The sequence below is a fragment of the Sinocyclocheilus grahami genome, unplaced genomic scaffold, assembly GCF_001515645.1.
Source record: "Sinocyclocheilus grahami isolate Dianchi unplaced genomic scaffold, SAMN03320097.WGS_v1.1 scaffold538.1, whole genome shotgun sequence".
Classification (NCBI taxonomy): domain Eukaryota; kingdom Metazoa; phylum Chordata; class Actinopteri; order Cypriniformes; family Cyprinidae; genus Sinocyclocheilus; species Sinocyclocheilus grahami.
In genome coordinates this window covers 266441-290032 of record NW_015505717.1, presented here as the reverse complement: position 1 = coordinate 290032, position 23592 = coordinate 266441, and the positions used below count along the sequence as shown (strand labels likewise).

Below are 23592 nucleotides of genomic sequence, written 5' to 3'. Positions count from 1 at the left end.
CAGTAATTGCCACAGGTATTGATTATGTGCTATATTTAATGTCAAAAGGGTCTAATGTGAGTTTGAATATCATTTTGCTTGACCTTTATAGCCAGACTGAAAGTAACTATGGATAATTTACCTCAGACCTTGAAAATAAATTAAAGGAAACATAAACATTAAAACTGTGAACTCAGTGAGAACAACAAGAGTATTCAATGACAAAGAGTATATCAGTCACTCCATATTTATTTTTAATCATTTTAAAATTATATAATAATTATGAATTAGATTATGCATTATCCATTTTGTTGTGAGCGCAGAACGCTCTTTGGGGTATCTGGGTTTTGGAGAGAGTGTGTTTGGTAAAAATTAGCAAAGTTGAAGGAAATATGCTGCTCTTTACAATGCTGTAAGCAATTTAATTTGTTTTGGTAACTTCTGCTCTTTTTACTTGACCACATGTACTTTAAAAAAAAAAAAACAGATCCCCCAAAGACATGTCAGCACAGCTGATGTTGCAAATCCCATTGTGCAAAATCATTCACTGGCAGACAGCGTTTCTGATGGCCTGGGTTTCTTTCTTTCTTTCTTTCTTTCTTTCTTTCTTTCTTTCTTTCTTTCTTTCTTTCTTTCTTTCTTTCTTTCTTTCTTTCTTTCTTTCTTTCTTTCTTTCTTTCTTTTTGTGAAAAACGTGATATAAAAAACGAGTTGTATAGCATTTGCATTCACATACTTCAGTAGAATATGCTATGGGCATAAAAGGTTTGGTGATATTGAAATGCTTGTCAAAAACTGTTGACAAGCAGTCTTTGACAATTGGGTGGAAGCTGTAAAACACGTGTACTCTGTTCAGTTGCTTCGGTTGAATCTTAAAATAATTGCTGATTCCACTGTGCGTCTGTATCTCTTTTGTGTCTGAGAAGAGGCTGAAGGCTCGCCATGGACTGTAGATAAAAAGATAATCTGTGTGAATTGAACCCCACTCCACCTGTATTAAAACTAATCGTTAGGAAGCCCCGCCATTTTTTGAAGGATGAAACGCATGTATGCATATACTCAGAGCTCTGGGGGGGCTTATTTCATTTCAAAGACTCCTTTCATCTCTGTGACGAGTGGATCTGGGTAGTCTGGACCATTATTTCTAGACTCACATATAGACGTGTTGAAGAGGTGTTTGTACCAGCAAGACAAAAGGCAGCGCTGCGCGGGGAGCAAGGACTCGGCCTTCTCCACATGAGGGGCTTGAAGGTGTCTGAGGAGTGAAGAAGGACCCCAGAGCTCTAGACTGTATCACAGCCTGTGGTGTCCATGGGGCAAGAGCTGTCTGCTGTCTGACTTTACTTGCAGAGACGGTCTTTGAAGAGAACAAAAAATATGGTGGAGGAAAATCTGAAAAAGGATAATGGATGAAACACCTGCAGAGTGACTGATTATATGGAATCTATTGTTGCTTAAGGTGAGGGTTGGCTGCCTTCAATTGCCTCCGAGGCTCTTGCTGAAGATTTGGGTAAAGGTGCAGTATTGATCCATGCGTAAAGGAAAGACAGGCCTTTGTGAGGAGTAAAGCTGCCTGACAAGAGACCCTGAGTACATCCTCAAAGAGACCTGATTACAGTGATTTATCGGATCTGCTCAACATTGATTTTCACCCTGGTTGACCCCTGAGACTTTTCAAGGTCTTGATCAGTCTTTTAGATAAGTAAGGCAGACAAGCTTGGTGATGGCTTCCTCTAGTTTCAGTATATAGGCCTATGTTAGTCTAGCAGAGGCAGTTATCAATAAATGGACAATAAATTAAAGTTAAACTCTATTAATGGCATCTGTGACTATAATTTTGGCTTGTCTTTCAATTTGTCAAAAACAAAGGAATAAGACCATTCAAAATCTGCCATATTTGCTCAGGCCACATACAGGTTTCTTAAAAAAAAAAAAAAAAAAAAAAAAAAAAAATATATATATAATTTACAATTCCGTTTATTCCAGTGATAGCTTAATTTTCAGCATCATTACTCCAGTCTTCAGTGTCACATGATCCTTCAGAAATCATTCTAATATGCTGATTTTTTGCTCAAGAGACATTTCTTATCAATATTGAAAACAGTTGTGCTTTGTACTTAATATTTTTTACTGTAACGTTTGATACATTTTAATGCTTTTTTTTGCTGAATAAAGGATTTTTTTATTACTGACCCCAAATTTTTCTAAGATATATAAATTACTAAAATATACTAAAATATTTTAGTAATTTACAGCATCTACCAGCAGGGGCTAACTGAGCCATGCTAACCACCTGAACAAAAATAAATCAATAAATAAAAAATGAGAGGAATCCAGCTACAATGGAAGTCTATGGGACTGTGGGAATAGAGGTCAACTAGTATTTAACCCTAAAAATATTCACAGTGACAAACCATATTCAAGCTTTCATAATGATCTCATTGCTCTCTCTGATTCTTTTAGCAGAGACATCTGTTTCATCAGAGCAGCTGTGACAAATCACTGAAGAAAGTTAGATGCCAAAAATAGTCCTCATTCTCCTTTGATAACCTAGTTCCCTTCTGAGAAGTCTTAAACAGAGAACGTTATTCTAAGAGTCCTATTTGACATGAATGTCTGTCTACAATCAGACCGATTAGTTCTCTGATCAGAGCCCGAAGAGCATTTCCACCCACAGAAACACTCCAAAGACTTGTGTGTCCACCCACTGGAGCTCTTGCCATGGTTGCATGATAGTGGACAATGTTTCAATATGTTATCCTGTAGTAAATGCAAAAGAATTACATTTTATGTTTTGTTAATGCTTTGTACGATTAGGGCTTATATTGGTTATCTATTTCTGACCAGACAGCAGATTCAACATGTCTGATGATAATACAAAACTGTCCTTAGGAGACACAACCAATTCCCTTTTAACCACACACACACACACACACACACACACACACTTATTTCAGTAAGATCCATTCATGCAGCCTAGTGTACTGGCACATGGCAGCCGACTGTTTAACACTAGCGCGCTAACAATGACTGTTACTTAATATTGCCATCTGAGAGGCCTAACAATGAGGCACAAGAACCCTCCAGAGAGAGGACGGCTGAACATTAAACATGCCGCAAAGCAGTCTGTGGTGTTGCTAAGAGTCATTGTTGTCATATCAATATTCAAAGTGTTAGGTTTGAATACTTCAGTCTCCACACTGTAAGGTTAGATTGCACTTAAGAGGGTGATTCACTAAAGCCTGTCACTTTCAGAGAAAACAACATTTTGCAATGTGAAGATTGCACTTGTTGCCCACAAACATGTTAGTGGTCATCGAGGAAATGAAGAAAGCTTCCTGTCTGTAACAAGGGCATATTTTTGGTAATTTTGAGTGCAATGGAAAAGGAAGCACTAAATAGTATTATACAACAGTTTGTTACGGTTCTCGAATTTGATTGGCTGAGCAAAGTTCCAACAGCACAACGACGTTTCACTGTTTGTGCCACTGTGTCATTTTGTGTATGAACTGTTTTCATTGACTGTGATGACGTTTTCACAGTTATTGACAATGTAAGTGTTTTTTTATAGTTTCATTTTGAGAATCATTAATATACATTTATTAAATTATATTATATAAATTATAAACAAGTGAGTAGCTATATTTGTAAGAGCGTAATAACTTACTCTTACTCTGCAATGTGGGCCTGTCCCAAGACCCACACTTGCAGTCTTGTGCTCCGAAATTGCATGATGTTGAAGAAAACCTTCCAGTATAAATTAAAATTAATGAGATATTACAGATCATTTGGAAGTAAAACAAAAAGTGTTGTGCATTTTGTTGGTACAGAGGTGAGTGTATTATGTAAAATGTTTGCAACTGATTTTTATCATTTAATTAGAAGCACCACAAATAATAATCTGTACTCTGTTACACAGAAGCTACTGAGCAGACATTTAGAAGTTTGTTTTAAAGTGCAAAGTATTGAAATTCAAAATGTGTAAATAAAGCACAGGTAATCAAATGTTCTACACACTTGGGCCAAATACAGGAAATATGGCAGAAATAGTAAAAGTAGTATGCTAGTATGCCGTTTTGAACACCATAACTGTTTTTATGGATTAAGTCATTTAATCATTCGTTCAAAGGATTAGTTCAAAAACACTTCAGGAATGAAACAACTACTCTGTGTTGCTCAGAGACACGAGTGGTTCTGCTGTGGCTTTGTTTTGAAGAATTTTCGAAGGTGGAGCGGAAATTAAAAAAGTAAATGGCAATACTGTGTGTAGTATGTAAGTTACTCAATATTAACTACTTGTTTATCTAACTGTTGTATAAAATTACATTCGCATTATGCTGTTGGTCTGAATATTTGCAATGATACTGCAGCCCCGTGTTTATGGTAATCTGTGCTTACAGTATTGAACTTACTATAACTTAAGTTATGGAAATACAAGTTATGCAGTTGATGCTTGATTTGATTTGAATTGACAGTTATGCATGATCTTGAGGACTCTTTGAGGATCTTTTCATTAAACAGATTAAATCTAATTTTGAGACCTATGTGTTTGGTTTTGCTTTATCTTCTGCTTTTGGCTTCCTTTCTTTTTCTACATTTATTGCATAACTATAAGCTTTGGAGGCAGAGCAGCATCTTCCCACTCCATGGCAACACACCTCTCCGGAGCTAATAGAGGATCCTTCATATGGAGGTTACGCACCTCAGAGAGGTTTAGGTTGCAGAGATGTGATTCATTCACACTCCTCTTGCTGTTTCATTTCCTTCTCTTGATTTGCACCATCTTCCACCCTCTGGCTCTACTTTGAAAGATATTACATGAGGCATTTAGACATCCAGGGATGTTACTGATAGTTACCCAAGACCATAATGACCACATGGCCCTGATATTAGAAAATAATATGGGCCATTCATGCATGATGATGAAGGTAAGGGCCCTCGAACAGGGTCACAGCACCATCAACCATAGCGGGTCCTCTCACAGTCTTTGATCACAATGTCAGTAATCCTGAGTGGCCCCTGCTGGAAAGGAATTGATGTGCCTGTGTGCAGCATGAGTGCACCAGGTTTAACAACATTTAAGAAACAAGGGTCCTTGTTTACTGCTTTTTTCATTCAATTTTTCTTAATGTTAGAGTGACCTTTGTGTATAATGAAGTATTCTAGTTTCAGTCAATTCATGAACATCTTTAGAATGATTCAGGGGTTTTTAGATTGTTTTTCAGAAGCTAATGTTGAAAGAATCAGCTTGAAATGAAACAGCAGATATTCTGCAGAGTTCTTGTTAACAGGGAGGTCATTTGATGGAGTTAATTAGGGGTGGATACTCAGGGTTAACGATTCAATACACCATTAACCCAAAAGTATTCAATTTCAGCATGTAACTCACTTCATGTAACTCAATGTCCATAATACCATTTGTGTGGCTTGTCGAGGAAAAAGTGAGCTCTTCCTTTTTTACGTGATTGGATTTAGGTTATAATATGGAAAAAAATCCCATGGCTTCCAGTGAAGGAGGGACCCAAGCCAAATGTAAAATAGCAAATACTTGGGCAACATGCCAAGTACTTAGAACATGTTAGCCAGTGTTATTTTAGTATTTTGTATATACCCTTACAGTATTTATTCATGTTTTTATTCAATTGTTATTTTTATATTTTAGTTTAGGTTTTTAGTGATTTTGTTCATGCGCTTTTGTGATTTTTATACGTTTATTTTTATATATTTTTAAGGTTATATAATATTTATATATTTTTTTATTTCAGCTTTATTTCAAATAAAGCTGAAATAAAATAGATACAACCATTTTAATAGTTTTAGTTAACAATAACAACACTGATATTAGCAACTGCATAGCAACCATCCATAACACTGTAATTTCATTTAAGTGAATGTTATTTAATGTAAAAAATCGTTTTACACAGTTTTTGGAAGCATGTTTGATGAATATTTATCAGTGGTAACCTTATTTGCCAGACAACAGATGGCAGAATGCTGTGTCTTTACCAGTTTCATTTTGTCTCCAAAAAGCTGACAATCACAAATGAGTCATTCTAATAAATTCAGTCCTAAAGAAACCAGCAGCAGCCCGCAGGAATGATTACAAAACAACTCTGACACATGTGAAGCCCGTAAATCATGTACCAATAGGGTGATGATGCCTCATTTAACATTATGTTGTATTACAAAAGTAGCTTCCCAACAGGTACACATTACTGGAACAGATGGGACAACAACATTGTGCAATCCTAAATGAGGGGTCCCGGGGTTTTCAAGAGCACTCTAGTCTGTGAGGCCTAGGGGATTGGGGTTGGTGTTGATGGATTCTGGGATGTTACCATGGCTCATCGTTGTTTTAAAAGCAGGATGTGGGCCCACTGAGGAATGCCAAGATCCCTCGGTTGGCTAGGCTGAATGAGCAGAGGGTGACAGCCTTGCCAGGCATGCTAGGAAAGATCATTCTCATGTAGATAAACTGGAAAAGAGCTCCTTGTCTGGAGTTCTGGAACTCCATATGGGAATCTCACACTCAGTAGTAGGATGGAAAACTAAGAGCCCAGCACCAAGCAGTTCTCAGCATGTTCAGGGATAAAGAGAATAATTAATTTAGAATTATTTTTCACTAAAATAACATTAATAAATAAATAAATATTTTAAATCTATCTATCTATCTATCTATCTATCTATCTATCTATCTATCTATCTATCTATCTATCTATCTATCTATCTATCTACTCTTCAATAGCAAACCAATCACTAATTTTTATATACAATATTAATATTCAGATATTTATTTAATTTTGTAATCTCACCAATAGCAAACCAAACACCAATCACCAATATTTATATTTAAATATTAAATTACATTTATTTATGTTTGTTTCTTTGTTTTGGTAATCCCACCAAATAGCAAACCAATCACTAATATTTATATTTATTGAATATTTATAATATTTATTTATTTTGTTGGTTAGTAGTTAGCAAGTATTGTCACCAATAGCAAACCAAGAATTTAAATTATAATAAATAATTAATCATTATTAAAAATATTTAAATAAAATAAATATAATAATAATACATCTACTATTTAAATATTTGTTGTCTTTTTTGTCATTTAATATGAACAATAGTTATTTTAGATATATGGTTTGCCATAGTTATTTTTTATTCAACTGTTGTACTTAGTTTGCTCAACAGAAAAGGCCCATTCACATTTTTTTACCACCCTTTCTCTCTCTGTCTCTTTGTCTCCCTTACATACACAAAATACTATACTATATCATCAGCCATACAATACCACTAACACTGTTCCAATTTGTCAAGGCATATGGGCAGGCATTAACAGATCATGTGTTACTAATAAGTCTAATGGAGATCTTATTGGTTTGACCAACATTACTTCAATTTTGTTGTAATTTTACCCCATGTCTACCATTTCACTTTTTTAGCTGTCCATGTATTGCTTGTTTTTTCAGGAAGTGGTAAACGTGTGAACTTCTGACACAACTAAGGCATGACCAATATATCTCTTAACCAACATCAACATGCTAGAGATATCTGGAAGGTGTGGCTCTCTTCCTTCCCTCTTTCTTTCTCTCTCCACCCCCTGTTGCAAACACAACCCTTCTCTCTGGTCACCTGTTTGTGTGGGAACGGATGTGATGCAAACCACAGAAGCTTCTCCACCCATAGCCTGTCCTGCTCATAAAGATTATGTTATTTTGTTGCTTAAATGTCCCTTTAATTATATCCACCTCCCATAATGTTTATCAGTAATTAATTAAAGTGCAACAAATTGCTGATTTCATGACCACAAAGTAATTTGAATAAGAAGATTTTATAAATAAATACTCAATTGTAGTGGGAGCGTTATGAGGATGTTGGCAGCTTAACACACGATTATTTATGAACAATATCAAACTAAATAGGAGTTTACCTGTATGTTCGGAGGCATTTTTGCTAGTTACTTGTTTTATTTACTACAGTAGTAATTTAGTAAAATAGCTTATAGCAACATGAAATTGGCATTAACATGGTATTAACCACTTCAAAGAAAATATATGAAATTTGTGAAAATTATGGTTTCAGTTTCATAGAATAAAGTATGTTTTTGACTCACTTTTTGCATTTGTCCTTTAAAAGCCCTTGGGGATATGAAAAATAGTTTAGTGGTAAAAACAGAAGTTATATTGAAACTGGCACAGGGTGTGGTTCAGTAAAACTGTTTGTCATGCCTTCTGAGTAAACAGTGGGGCTTTGCAAAGTGGCTTTGGGTCACTGAGAGATTAAAAGCTGAAATAAAACAACACTCCTTCACTTATGGTTACGCTGGTGACCCTGACATGAAATACAGTCATGAAGAGCTTTTAGGAAGGAAAACTATCTGTCATCTACTGTTATTTTGGACAAACAGTGTTAGCTGTTCTTGAAAACTTATTTAATTTACATTCCCTGACCTTCCTCCAACATTTCCTCAGAATAAATCTGCAAACAGACTCAGCAAGCATTATAGGCAGACCGGCCATATTCAACCACTTTTATGAAGCAGCATTAGTGAGACCTCGACTTGTCACTGTAAGAATAGCATGATGTTTGTGTACAGTCTACTATATGCCAGATCATTAATCACCTTTTATTGCAGTAAGTTTCTTATTGTCTTTCTGGCAAAGCAGCAGTTCTTAGTAGATGCTGATATTATAATATATACTGTATATGAAAAGAAATGAACAAAGTGGTACAATAAGTGAATTTCCTCAGCTTATTTCAACATCCTTCCTTATTTGACCATCTTTGAGTCTTAGTACAGCATGTGCCATCTAAAAGAGGTTACACATTCTAGCATAAGTAAAGCACATTGTTAAGCTATAATTGACGAGAATTCAGATTATTCACATCATCAGCACTCATGCAGTTCTTGGCACTGATACCAAATCAAGAACAAAACCCAGAATCCTTTTATCTGACTCACTTTTAAATGACATATGGATTGAACTCTTGAGAAGTTAGTTCTAAAGGTGATGTGAGTACTTTAAAGTTTTTTGAATAAGAAGATTTTATAAATAAATACTCAATTGTAGTGGGAGTGTTATGAGGATGTTGGCAGCTTAACACACATGATTATTTATGAACAATATCAAACTAAATAGGAGTTTACCTGTATGTTCGGAGGCATTTTTGCTAGTTACTTGTTTTATTTACTACAGTAGTCATTTAGTAAAATAGCTTATAGCAACATGCAATTGGCATTAACATGGTATTAACCACTTCAAAGAAAATATATGAAATTTGTGTTGAACTCTTCTAAAAATGGTCGTTTTGTGTAGTAACTCCACACACAAACAAAAAATAATTAGCCACATACATGCCAAACTACACACAGATGTGAAAAAAGTAAAACACTACTCTTGTGTGTCTTTTGCTTGCTCAGAGTGCAGTGGAGTGCACAGGAGTGATGCAACTGAACTGAATCAATACTGAACTGATTTGAGCTGTATAACGACACTATTGACTTGTTAGAGCTGCTTTACAGCAGAATTTGAATTTGATACTATTGTGAAACTGTGGTGAAACAATCTATATTGTATAAAGCGTTATATATATATATGTGTGTGTGTGTGTGTTTGTGTGTGTGTGTATGTACTGTATATACACACATATATTGAAAATTACAGGCCTCTCTCATCTTTTTAAGTGGGAACAATTGGACAATTGGTGGCTGACTAAATACTTTTTTTCCCCACTGTATATATACACACACACACACACACATATATATATATATATATATATATATATACAGTATATACACACTGCAAAAAGAAATGCAAGAGGGTAAAAATAATTTCTTTCTCAAAGCACTGTTTTGATTTCTAAGTGAACAAATAATGTCTAAGTGTTTTTCGCACATGATCACCGGCTGTAGGTCATCAGTAATTGAGTGTGGCATTTAAATGGCAGTGTTTCCCAAATGAAACAAAAGAGCTGCGAGTTTTGAATGATGCGAGTAACGTAGAGAACTGTGTTTAGGGTTTAGCAAAAAGTTTGTTTAACAATTTGCAAACTTAGTTTAAAACACGTAATGTGCTTTTGCAGACTTGGTCTAAAGATTAGATATATTAGTGAATGGCTTCACTGAGTGGGCCTCAAGTACCACTTTTAAAAGTAATAAAATGTGAACTTTATGGCAATAGACACTAAAATGTTCCTATAAAATAAACGCAGTAGAATCACTGTAGAAATGGATTTCAGCTTCTCTATTAAACTGTTTAACAAACTATCAATATCTGTGGAGCTATTGTGCAGATTACTTTCCGGCTTCCCAAAGACTTTTGTTTGATATTTTTCATACAGTGTGTTTCTTGTTTTTACCCAGGGCAGCCTGTGGTGTGTGGGATGTGCTGATAACAGCAGGTGTGTGTGTGTGTGTGTGTGTGTGTGTGATAGCTGCTCATTCTCAGTGGTATGACTAACAGCTAACATAATTACGACAGGACAGACTGTTGATGAGCCTGTATTGACATAAAAGACTTCATTTTTAAATCTATAACAGACAATGAAAATAAATACTAGGCAATGACTGTTTTATTGTGGAATTTGTACATTTCATTTTATGTACAGTATAGATGAGATATGCTTTAAAGATTTAAAAGAACATATACTTTAAATAACTGCTCATCTGATTTAAAACATGTTTATTCTTATACACATGGTTATTTAACCTCAGAAAACCTGTGCCCTTTCAAAAGGTACTAATATGTACACTGCATGAGAAGCATTTTAACAGAATTTTTTCATTAGATTTGAGGTTCACACTGATGTTAGTTGTAGCCAGGCTTATTGTGTGTGGTCTGGTCTAGAGAACGGTTCCTCCTGGCTATTTCAGGGGTCTTATTACTCTCTTGTCCTTCATTATTCGTGCGCAGAAACCTGAAAGGCACCATCAGGAGACTTTAGACCATGCAGGGGCGAGCCAGTCTATCTCAAACCAAACACAATACACTCATCAATCTTTACCTAATATTAGTGAATTTTAGTTGCATTGCTGTAGAGTCAGGGAGCCTTCTGGGGATTGCAACTAGCTGTTTACAAGAATAAACTTTAACCATATGAAGAAAACTAGACCTGACCCATCTCATTATGATTCATTTTTATAAGAAACATGTTTATAGAAGTCGTAGTGCTTTGAAACGTTTTACCGAACAATAGGTTTATTTCACTTATCGCCATGCGAGTGCACTCACACAAGACACCACTAGTGAGCTGGACTGAGAGGGACGTGAGGTGGTACAGAAAGGCCTTATATGGATATGATTTGGCAAATTTCATGCAAATTAGTAGATCATTTGGAATCATTTGAATTCATCAACATTTCAACGAAGGTAGGAACAAATTTATGCGCGTATGCCACTTATTATTAGGCCTGTTAGGCTACTGGCAGTAATCAAGTGAAAATCAATCGGTAATCAAGCGAAAAGTTGTGTAAGAACATTTTTCGTGCACATAAATAAGAAATTATTAGTAAATAAGGTTTGTTGTGTTTGTACAAAATCATACAAAACATACAAAATCTCTGTTTTGTAATTTAAAAATAGAGTTGTTTTTTTAACAGACATGATTTCTTCAAATTCTGGTTCAATTTTCTTTCAGTTAATTAGTTTATACCAGGTTAGTTGGTGTAGTAGGTGGTATGTAGTTATAGGTGGTAGGTAGCCTAATGTAAATGTTTTATTTAATTACATAAAGTAGGTATAGGTAGGCAGTTCTAGGAGGTGTTCGCTAGTTATGGCTTCCTCATTTAAAATACGTTTTTGCTAATAGAATGTATTTGATGTCAGGTGAGACTTTATTGTCCACCAGGTGAGAAGCATAAGTCTGGTTGTTTGGAAAAGCATAATTTGATGACTCCTTCATGTCCATATAGCACCAACTGCTCAGGATGACTTACATTTCACAGTTTAATACTGTTAATACTCTTCATTTGAATAATAAAAATAATAATAATAGTGATTCTTGCCTTAGCAAACACCACTAGTTGTGAAAGGATGGAGCAAGCATCAGAATGTTTCCTGGAAACGTGACAAGTGTGGGTGGATCTATTTTGGTTCCTCTATTTAGGACATGTAAGTGAATAATTGCTGTTATACGACTGTGAGTGTGTGAGCTGACCCCTCCGTTAATGAGATTGTCATTAGGTCAGTTCCACAGAGCTTTCATCGGAGGCACACCAAAATTAAAGAGAAAGACTTAAATCTACTGCAGCCTAGTTACTATTTCAGAAAGACTTAAGATGTGTAGAACATGACAGAAACTTGTAAGTGATTCACCTTAACCCTATAAAGCCTACATCATATTTGATATGCCAGTTTAAAGCGGTCATATGATGCGATTAAAATTTTTCCTTTCTCTTTGGAGTGTTACAAGCTCTTGGTGCATAAAGAAGATCTGTAAAGTTGCAAAGACTAAAGTCTCAAATCCAAAGAGATATTCTTTATAAGAGTTAAGAGTCAGCCACACCTACCTAAAACGGCTCGTTCTAACACGCCCCCACATATATACCTCACTATGTGGGAAGATTTGCATGACGCCGCCCAAATGTTCACGCAAAGAAAGAAGGAGTAACTTTTATTCTCGCTGTAGTATTGTTGTTGCCATGTCCTGAAGGCGCTGTGTGCTTTGTTGTGAAAGCAAAACTACTTTGTTTGGCCTTCCAAAAGAGAACGATATCTGATTCGTCATGCCTGGAGCTGATCTGTGCTGGTCGCTGAGGAAATACATCAACTTCGCGCTGTGGATCGCCAGATTGGCTTTCACCGTGGACGAAGCAGAGTCACATGTGGTTGCCACAAAACCCTCTTTAAATTTTTTTTTACAAAAATGAATGTAAAAAATACTTTGAATCTTTAAAACATTTATCCAAAGATAATCAATCCCTTGGGGAATTGTATAAAACCATGTATGAGTCTCTTTCCTTTTAAGACTGGTAAGATTTTGTACCTTTTTTTCCTCCTTGCAACCCCTTGAAATGTTTAAAGAATGTTTGTTTTGTTTGTTGTTATTGTATGTATATGTATATATATATATATATATATATATATACACACACACATGGACATTTATGTATGATGGAGATGTGATTGGTAAAGTGTATATTTTGTCATATGCATGTGTGTAAATGTGTAAATTGATACTGTTCAATAAAAAAAAATAAAAAAAACCTTGGTTGCTGCAGGCATCACAATATGGTAAGGGGCGTAACATTTCCGTCACACGCTTGAGGAATTCGGCCAATCACAACGCACTGGATAGCTGGCCAATCAGAGCACACCTCGCTTTTCAGAACGATGAGCTTTCAAAAAGGCGGGGCATAGAGGAGAAACAATAATGTACAGTATGTGGAAAATAATGTGTTTTTTAACCTTAAACCGCATAAACACATTTCATTACACCAAATACACAAAATAATGTTCTTTTATGTTTTAGCAACATCATATGACCCGTTTTTAAATGATTTGATAAGGCCTCTAAATGATCAACATGTTCACAACTTTGCTTAGTTAAAAGCCTTTTAGTATAATTATAAAAATATCCACCTTCAGGTTGTCTTTTTGCTGTGAAACCAATAATGATTTTTATAAAATAAACGTATGAATAACTTTTTATATTGTTAGTAATATTTCAAGATGAATACTCCACAGGGTTTGGCTCTCAAGATGCTTCGGCCCGACCTCCGCTCAACACATTACGCTTGGCATATTTACCACACACACATACACATCTCCCTCATTCTGACACTCACACAGGAGATTATGAAATCATCCTGTTGATGAAACTTGGCCTGGATGGTGTGGGCTCCCACACACACTCACACTCGCCTCGGTGCATTGAGTAGAAGCTCAGAGCGGTTCACTGCCTCTCGCCTCTCTGCTCAGGGCTTCACGTTCACCTGGGGGGGGGGAGACAGTCCAAACGCTGATTTAATTTCACAGTATAGTTACTGCTCCGACACTTAAGTGAAAGAGAGGATAAGACGGAATGGCCTTTTCTGACATCACAAAGGATGACCTAAATGAACTGATGTGTGAGGAGGCAGAGGATGTCTTTGATGATTACGGTAGGTTCACGCTGGGACAGGTGGGAAGTTTAGGCCATGGTTGTGAGTGAATCCTGTGGAGATGTAGTTTTTATGTGTCTTATCTTAGCATAATAGCGACTGTGTTGAGTGGGCGTTCTTGTATAACTCCTGGTTGTGTTGAAGTACATTAGTAGATCTGTTTGATAACTCGGGTGAGCATGTAGCTGTACAGCTGCACATGTAAAACTGAAACACCGCAGCCGTTTGGCATTTTAGAAGGTAGTACATGATCAGACATGTTTCTTTAAGAGATATCTGCTGTTTGATATGCCAAAGCGGAGAAACAGGATGCTTGTTGATCTTCTGGAGGGCAGTAATTTCCCGTTTATGATATTTGCATGAATTAACATACTGTAAGAATTTTGTAGATCCTGCAAACATTCTGTAGAGCATTTACTGTATGGTTACTCCTAAATGACTCTTTTGAGCAGCACAAACAGATAAGATTGACATTCTCTTTTTATGTAAATGGAGTTTCAAGCAGATGAATGTAATGTGAATTTCTATAGTGCATGAGCATTAGAAATGTTGCCAAAGAAGAGCACAACTAATTAGTGCTTAAGTGAGGAGAAAACTGCATGTAATATTGTGAAATATTATTACAATTTAAAATAACTGTTTTGTGTTTTAATATATTTAAAATGTAATTTATCCCTGTGATGGTAAACTGAATTTTACTCCAGATTATCCTCCAGATATCATTCTAATATACTGATCTGGTGCTTGAGAAACATCACTTACTGTTCTCAATTTTGAAAACAGCTGCTTAATATTTCTGTGCAAATTGCAATATAAGTTTAAAAGAACAGCATTTATTTGAAATAGAAATCTTTTGTAACAATATAAATGTCTTTACTACGACTTTTGATCAGTTTAATGCATCCTTTCTTTAAAAAAATACCAATCTCAAACTTTTGAATGGTAGAGAGTAGTGGGAGAATTTAAAAGCATTTGGGTTTTTGGACAACATTGCCAAAATAATTCCTGTTTTGTTGCTTATTCGGTGTTTAAAGGGTTTACATTAGCATCAAAGGCTGTGAAAAATCTAACTTGTTAACTGAACAATGAACATCCCATATAAAAATCACTTCATTGGTAAAGTTGTCATTTTAAATCCTGTTTCAATTCTGGCAGATGTCCACTGCTTTGTCTGTGATATGCTGTCTTAAACATGTTGTCATCTCCATCCATCCAGCACTGAAGAAATAAATGTTCAGATTGACCTGCTGTCTCTATGAGAAGGATTGTGTCTGTGTATGAGAATAGAGAGAGAAAGAATAGTATGAAAGTTATTTCACTCAATCCCTGACTGTATATTATGACCGAGATCTTTGTCTTTTCCCTGAAGGGTTTGAACTGACTGAATTTGGATTGGGTGGAAATGTGTTGCAATGTGTTTATTTATAGACTGTGTGAATGTGTTAGACATTATTACCCATCACTCTCACATGCTCTTCAAGATCATTGTTTATCAAATGCAGAAGCATGTGTTAAATGCAGAAAAACAGATATATGGAATAGTTAGAGATATATTGTGTATATATATTTAAAGATAATATACAAAGATTTATGCTACATATTATTGTGTTGCAGGAAGTAGTTGTCAGCAGAAATACATTACTGATATTTGAGATGTTGAAATGAACCAAAAAGATTTATGTCCTTTAAACCAAGTTTTAGGAGACCTTCCTGACTTGGTGTCCAGCTAACCTGGTTTAATAAACTGGACATAATATTAAATGAGTAAAAATTAAAATAAAAATCTAAATCGGAACTGAATTTGACAGTAAATTATCTCTGTCCTTTTTCATTGTATTAAAAAGGCAGCTTTGCCTTTGACATTTTGATAATATTTCATGCTCTATGATAATGACAACATTAAAGGAATAGTTTGGTTAAAATGAATCACTCTCAGAGCTTCCAAGATGTACAGTTTGTTTCTTGCTTGTAACAGATTGGGAGAAATGTAGCATTACATCACTTGCTTCTTGCCAAAATACGAGTCCATAACCAGTATTGCTTCCTCCAGTGAAAAAGTCCATCCCTTTTTGTCCTCTCACATCAAAATCCATCAACATATTTGTTTAGAACTGTTTTGGACTGTTTTTCGCTTGTAAACAGTGCTTGATCTGTACATATTTCTCTCCAGATTCAGACAAGACAACATTTTCAATGGAGAAAGCATTATTTTGGATAGAGGACTCACATTTTAGCTGGAAGCGAAATGATGAACAAACACGCAGCTTTTCACTTCAAACCCATCCTTTTGTTTTTATTGTGACCTTTTTCATCAGCTGTTTGGACTTTCATTCTGAAGGCACCCATTCACTGCAGAGGATCCATTGATGAGCAAGTGATGTAATGCTAAATTTCTCCAAATCTTGTCAAACAGAGAAACAAACTCATCTACATCTTGGACCTGAGTGTGATAGCAAATGATCTGTGGAAGGTGCGACTCTATTGCAATGACCATATTTAGATGTGAACATTTCTGCCACAAACACCTTTTTTTTTTCAATAATAATTTATTTTTTTAATCTTCCATTATTTAACCTCCATCTCATGAGAGTCCCTCGTATCATTTCCAGTTCACTACAGACCATCCAGCTTGCAGCCTAGCATAAACTTTCTCCAAAAACTTTTACAGTTCACCTATTATTTTTTTCCTTTAACCTAATTCGATCACAAAGTGTTTGAGTACGGGCAACTTTATGGAAACAAAATACACACTTGTGTTCTTTTGCATGTGCTTCATGAGTTATTCAAAGAGGGTTTTTCATGTGGCCGCCTACAGCTCCTTGAGTAGAGAGTGAAGTCTGTTCTCTGATCCTGGAGCAATAAAATATGAGCACTGCTGAGAATATCCTCAGAATACCTGGGTCACGGTGACTAGTGGAGTCTTGGTAAATAAAATTAATTTACATTAGTCTCCAATACCATGTAAGCCTAACCCAATGACTAACCAGTCTGCCACCTAAAGCAATTACAACTACTGGGCACATAATTAATATTATGCCACCTAATTAATATTCATGCGACTGATTTATAATGTGTCACCCTCACTTTTCAGATCGTTCCTTCTCTCCTTTTTTTTATCAATATACAATTACAGTTGGTATTATGACTGTATTGATTTTGCAGTATTACATTTAATGTACTCCTTAATTGTTTCCAAAGCATAAAAGTAATTAGTTGAGACTGTTTATGTATTTTCATTTAAAGGACTTTGCAACTTTATTATTGCCTTAGTGCTCATGCAATATTGTTGCAATGATATTGTGAGGTGGCAAAAGCTGCTGTACATGTAAGAACAGCATTTAAGCTGGATTTAATCATGTTTTCTGTCAATCAAATCAAGTCAGAGTCAGATTTCAAGTCATTTGTACACTCCCTGATCTATGGCACTCAGGCTGGGGAAACCGTATCCCCTCAGGGGCTTCGGCAAAGCTTGCTGTGGTGGCATTTGATTTCAGCCCTGAGCTGTTCCATGTATTGATTCATGCAGGATGTTGGTGCCACTAGGAGAGACTTACGAGTGTAGTCTGGCTTTAACTGAGCCGTTGGTAAAGATGTTATCTGCAGAACTGGCACTGTGATCTCTACACAATGTGCTCAGTCATCATCACTCTGCGCTACATGTCCAAGGCTGCCAATGAATAACTATGATGTCAGTGTCTATGTCAGCAAAGCAGAATTTGTAGGAGCAATTGTAGCTCTGAACGGCTGTATGAAGGGCATCAACTGATGGCTTATCATTATCAGAGGCTGATTTAGAGTATGTGTGAGTGATGTAGCTCTGATCATTTCACACAGCTGTTTGATTCACCACACCAGACACTTTTAACAGTAACAAGATTAAAGTAGTCACCACAGATTATAAAACTGATTATAGGACTGATTATAAGATTATAAAACTGCTCTGTCTGAAATCTGACTGGATGAGTCTTGTTCAAAGTTGTATTGGGTTCCATATTATCTATAAATAACCTTCAGTTAGACTAACTGACTATGTTATTGCTGGAAGAACTTATGTATTATTATTAGTATCATCATAATCATCATCATTAATGATAATAATAATAATAACTACCGGTATTATTATTATTGTTGTTATTATTAACACATTAAATTGTTTATTGCAGATCTTTTATGGTATATTTTGTAATATATTATATTATATAATAATTTATATTGCAGGCCTTTTATGATATTTCTGTTTAGCTCTGATTTGTAAAAGCAATAAGCCACTGCAATAAAGTTGTCAAACTTTACAAACAAACAAAAACACTAATCATTGAACACTACCCTATTGGCTGGAGCCTGAGTTATAGTCATTTTTCTTTTTCTTAATCAGTGTTTTATATATTTTTTTCTTTGCTTTTTTTCCCAGTAAAAATATCTTAAAATATACAAAGCATACAAATAAAATGAATTGGCTTCTTATCACACAGGCAAATATTTTTACTATTTTATCAAACAAATATTTAATTATTTAACAAACATTATTTTGCCTGCTTTTGTTAGTAATAGTAAGAAAAATAACAATGTTGCTTAAAATAACAAAACTGATTAATATCTTATGCACTTATACTTTTCAAGTGAATGTATCTTTTTTAAAGTCACCATGAAATAAAAATTCAGTTCTTTTTTTATGTAATATTGCAATGTTTATATAAATGATTTATCCGTGCACATCATACATTTTTTAAAATCCATGTGCCTGTGTAATCTTTAATTAAAATAACTTTGCAACAACATCTCTTCTCTTTTCTGTTTACTGGCGCAAGGGTGGGGCAACCTATCACTTTTGCAGCAATAGCAAACAAAAATGATCCACACAATTACCAATTACCACAATTAAATTACTCTACATTTTTTCTTGTTTGAGAAGCTGTTTTACTCGGTTATTTGTCACAACATGGAAGAAAAGACAACTTCTGTTCCATGCCAACATTGAGAATATATTTGACTGCAAGACAAAAATAATGATTAAAAAAAAGATTTTTTTGCATTCTTTCTTTTTGATAGAATTATTGATAGAATAGAAGAGAAGTAACTGGAAATTATTGGAGAGTGAAAGAGTGAAATGCAGTGTTGAGGAAAGTCACTTTTAAAAGTACTGCATTACAATATTGCATTACTCCCTAAAAAAAAGTAACTAAATGCGTTAGTTACTTTTTATGGAATGTAATACATTACGCTACTTTTGCATTACTTTTCCTCATCCGGGCTGGTTTTGCTTATTTGTTTTTATATAAAAAGTTCTATTTTGATGTAAAAGCCTTTTCACACCAAAAGTGAAATGAATAAGCATCAGGCTGAAGGAAATGTAAATTCAAAAAGCTTGATCACAAAAAAAAAAAATTAAACCAAACGTTATGTTTATCTAAAGTCATTTTTGCTTATTAGTAATTGAATTGGATCACTGAAGGTCACTGGTTAATAAAATTAGATTAAATGCATAAAGGATTTTTGCAGGATTACATCATATTTTGAATTTGCTTATCACTGTTTTTATTCATTTTGAGGAATACTGAATCTGTTATCTGACTGGATGAGTCTTGTTCAAAGTTGTATTGGGTTCCATATTATCTATAAATAACCTTCAGTTAGACTAACTGACTATGTTATTGCTGGAAGAACTTATGTATTATTATTAGTATCATCATAATCATCATCATTAATGATAATAATAATAATAACTACCGGTATTATTATTATTGTTGTTATTATTAACACATTAAATTGTTTATTGCAGATCTTTTATGGTATATTTTGTAATATATTATATTATATAATAATTTATATTGCAGGCCTTTTATGATATTTCTGTTTAGCTCTGATTTGTAAAAGCAATAAGCCACTGCAATAAAGTTGTCAAACTTTACAAACAAACAAAAACACTAATCATTGAACACTACCCTATTGGCTGGAGCCTGAGTTATAGTCATTTTTCTTTTTCTTAATCAGTGTTTTATATATTTTTTTCTTTGCTTTTTTTCCCAGTAAAAATATCTTAAAATATACAAAGCATACAAATAAAATGAATTGGCTTCTTATCACACAGGCAAATATTTTTACTATTTTATCAAACAAATATTTAATTATTTAACAAACATTATTTTGCCTGCTTTTGTTAGTAATAGTAAGAAAAATAACAATGTTGCTTAAAATAACAAAACTGATTAATATCTTATGCACTTATACTTTTCAAGTGAATGTATCTTTTTTAAAGTCACCATGAAATAAAAATTCAGTTCTTTTTTTATGTAATATTGCAATGTTTATATAAATGATTTATCCGTGCACATCATACATTTTTTAAAATCCATGTGCCTGTGTAATCTTTAATTAAAATAACTTTGCAACAACATCTCTTCTCTTTTCTGTTTACTGGCGCAAGGGTGGGGCAACCTATCACTTTTGCAGCAATAGCAAACAAAAATGATCCACACAATTACCAATTACCACAATTAAATTACTCTACATTTTTTCTTGTTTGAGAAGCTGTTTTACTCGGTTATTTGTCACAACATGGAAGAAAAGACAACTTCTGTTCCATGCCAACATTGAGAATATATTTGACTGCAAGACAAAAATAATGATTAAAAAAAAGATTTTTTTGCATTCTTTCTTTTTGATAGAATTATTGATAGAATAGAAGAGAAGTAACTGGAAATTATTGGAGAGTGAAAGAGTGAAATGCAGTGTTGAGGAAAGTCACTTTTAAAAGTACTGCATTACAATATTGCATTACTCCCTAAAAAAAAGTAACTAAATGCGTTAGTTACTTTTTATGGAATGTAATACATTACGCTACTTTTGCATTACTTTTCCTCATCCGGGCTGGTTTTGCTTATTTGTTTTTATATAAAAAGTTCTATTTTGATGTAAAAGCCTTTTCACACCAAAAGTGAAATGAATAAGCATCAGGCTGAAGGAAATGTAAATTCAAAAAGCTTGATCACAAAAAAAAAATTTAAACCAAACGTTATGTTTATCTAAAGTCATTTTTGCTTATTAGTAATTGAATTGGATCACTGAAGGTCACTGGTTAATAAAATTAGATTAAATGCATAAAGGATTTTTGCAGGATTACATCATATTTTGAGTTTGCTTATCACTGTTTTTATTCATTTTGAGGAATACTGAATCTGTTTTTGTGCAAATGAGATGAGTAAATGCGTGTTCACATTTAGTCTAGAACTACAGTAACATCATGTTTACACAGCGCACACTTACTCCTGATTTCTCTCAACATGGGGACAGCAGAGCTGTCAGTCAATAAATGGGAAAACAAAGTAACTGGCGTTACTTATCTGAAAAAGTAATTCAGATATTTTCTTGTAAATTAAAATGTAATGCGCTACTTTACTCATTAATTATAAAAGTAATCTGCTTTACGTAACTCACATTACTTGTAATGAGTTACCCCCAACACTATGGCAAGATGTGAGGCATGTGTGAACACCCTGAGGCTGGCTCTGAAATTCCCAGTAATTTTTTCCTCAGAATTACAGCCATACTTTGACAATAATATCAATTTTTGTGTGTTGCTAGGTTTAGGCTTATGCAGATTGGAGGTTTTAGCCCCTCTCACTGCAGCTTGCGTGCATAAGGTTTATCCATCCATGTAGCGTGTGATGCTCAGGGCGAATGTGTCAGCAGGAAGCAGCCATGACCTGGTCATAGCGACTCAGGACACATGCCCTGGAGTGCACAGAACAAACTGTTAAGGCTCAGGGTGAGAGCAAAAGAACATGGAATTGCTGATTGCTGTTCTCTTTCTTTGAGCAGCGATGGTAGTGTTTTTTTAAAGACAGCTCAATGAGAGATTCAGGTGTCATGTGTACAATGACTGTTGTGTGGGGGGTTGTGCATTACGGTTTGTTTTCTCCTCACCACCGCGTGACGGAGGCCTCCATTGACCTACTTTAGACCAAACAGGAGTCTACGACTGAATTCTTGTGCTGCACGGTGGGTGAAAACACACAATGTGGAGAGGTTGACAGATGAGCACAAACACTTCCTGGTTTGCTCTGAACCATCATTTAGTTGGAAAATGTGATCCACTGATCTGGGACCACTGTACCTCAGTTTATTTTTTTTTCTATTATGTCATTTACCATGAGAACTGATCTCAGTCTTACGGTAAACCTATTATGCAGACAGCGCTTACCGAACACCTGGAGGCCGACTGTCTACAGACAGCTGTGTGGGTTTGGTACTGTGGGCTGCTATCTGCATCAGAGCCTGTCATTAGGACCAAAGGCAGGAGATTAGCCACAGGGCACAGCAGCCAATAATCTAAAAACTCAGGCTTACTGAAGACCTTCAAACATCATGACATATACACAGTTTTGCAGTGCTGCAGTTTCAAAGGGTTTAAGGGGAAATTTACGGCCTGACAATTTACTTAGAGTTAGATTTATACATCTCACAAGAATATCTGAGTGGTTCCTATACACATGCAAAACTTACAATAGGGTGCTTTCTGCTAGTTCTCTATGTTTTTGACCCCAACGGTAGGCCCGATATTTATAGTTTCTTTAAATTAAATTTCAGGATTCCAGAAGAGGTTCCCATTCTTTTTAACCAAGGTATTTACATGACTTTTCAAGTTGTTTGTAGTTTACTGAATGAGTTTGTTTTGACTTGATTTTAAAAATATTTTTAGCTCACTATTTCAAAACATTTATATTCATTATAAAAAATACAAAGTTTTTTGATTTTATTAATTTACATGGCTTTTCTATGTCTAGAAATCACACTTTTAAATATTTTTAATATTATTTTTCTGTCTTACTACATATAAATACATCAATAATAATAATAATAAAAAAAAATAAATAAATAAAAAATAAAAATAAAAAATATATATATATATATATATATATTGATTTTGGGGAAAATCAAAAACTTGTGGTGGAGAATTCAAATAAGAGATATCTTGTTTGTTAATCATTTTAGCTTGTTTTAAATATTTTTAATATAATTTTTCTGTCTTACTATAAATACATCAATAAATATAAATTATATATATAATTTAAATATATATAAATACATCAATAAATGTTTTATTGTAATTCATAGTACAGTGACTTGAATACACCTATTCTATGATGTTTTAATTTAATTACATTCATTTTGATGATATTTTTGGGGGACATAAATTATGGGGGGTGGGGGCAGTGAAGAAGGTTTGTTAAAATATTAGTAATATTAATATTGTAAAAAAAAAAAAATAAAAAATAAAGTCATGTACTGTAGTGTGACCAACATGAAAAAACATGCAAAAAAAAGTACATTTAGTGCATTGTTATGTGGTTGCTAGGGAGATCTAAGAGGTTGCTGCGTAGCTAGTAATAGAATATTTCTGTATTGTTAAAGGGATCATTCCATCGACAGCTTCACACAGACATACTGATCTTCAGCTGCACTTGTCTAGCTGCTTTTCGTAACCTCTTGACCGTGGCATGTTA

At 34.5% G+C, this 23592-nt stretch overlaps 1 protein-coding gene across 3 annotated transcripts in view; it reads left to right on the top strand.

Moving 5' to 3' along the window:
* LOC107555568 (protein FAM65B-like) overlaps window positions 1–23592 on the top strand; it is an 81502-nt gene that overhangs the window by 3750 nt on the left and 54160 nt on the right. For 2 of the 3 annotated variants that reach the window (XM_016238400.1, XM_016238405.1), the window contains exon 1: window positions 14011–14089. The exons of the other annotated variant lie outside the window; for it this stretch is intronic. In XM_016238400.1, coding sequence (XP_016093886.1) covers window positions 14011–14089 — 79 coding nt within the window. Of the gene's footprint in view, window positions 1–14010; window positions 14090–23592 lie in introns of those variants that run through there. 3 annotated transcript variants of the gene reach the window in all.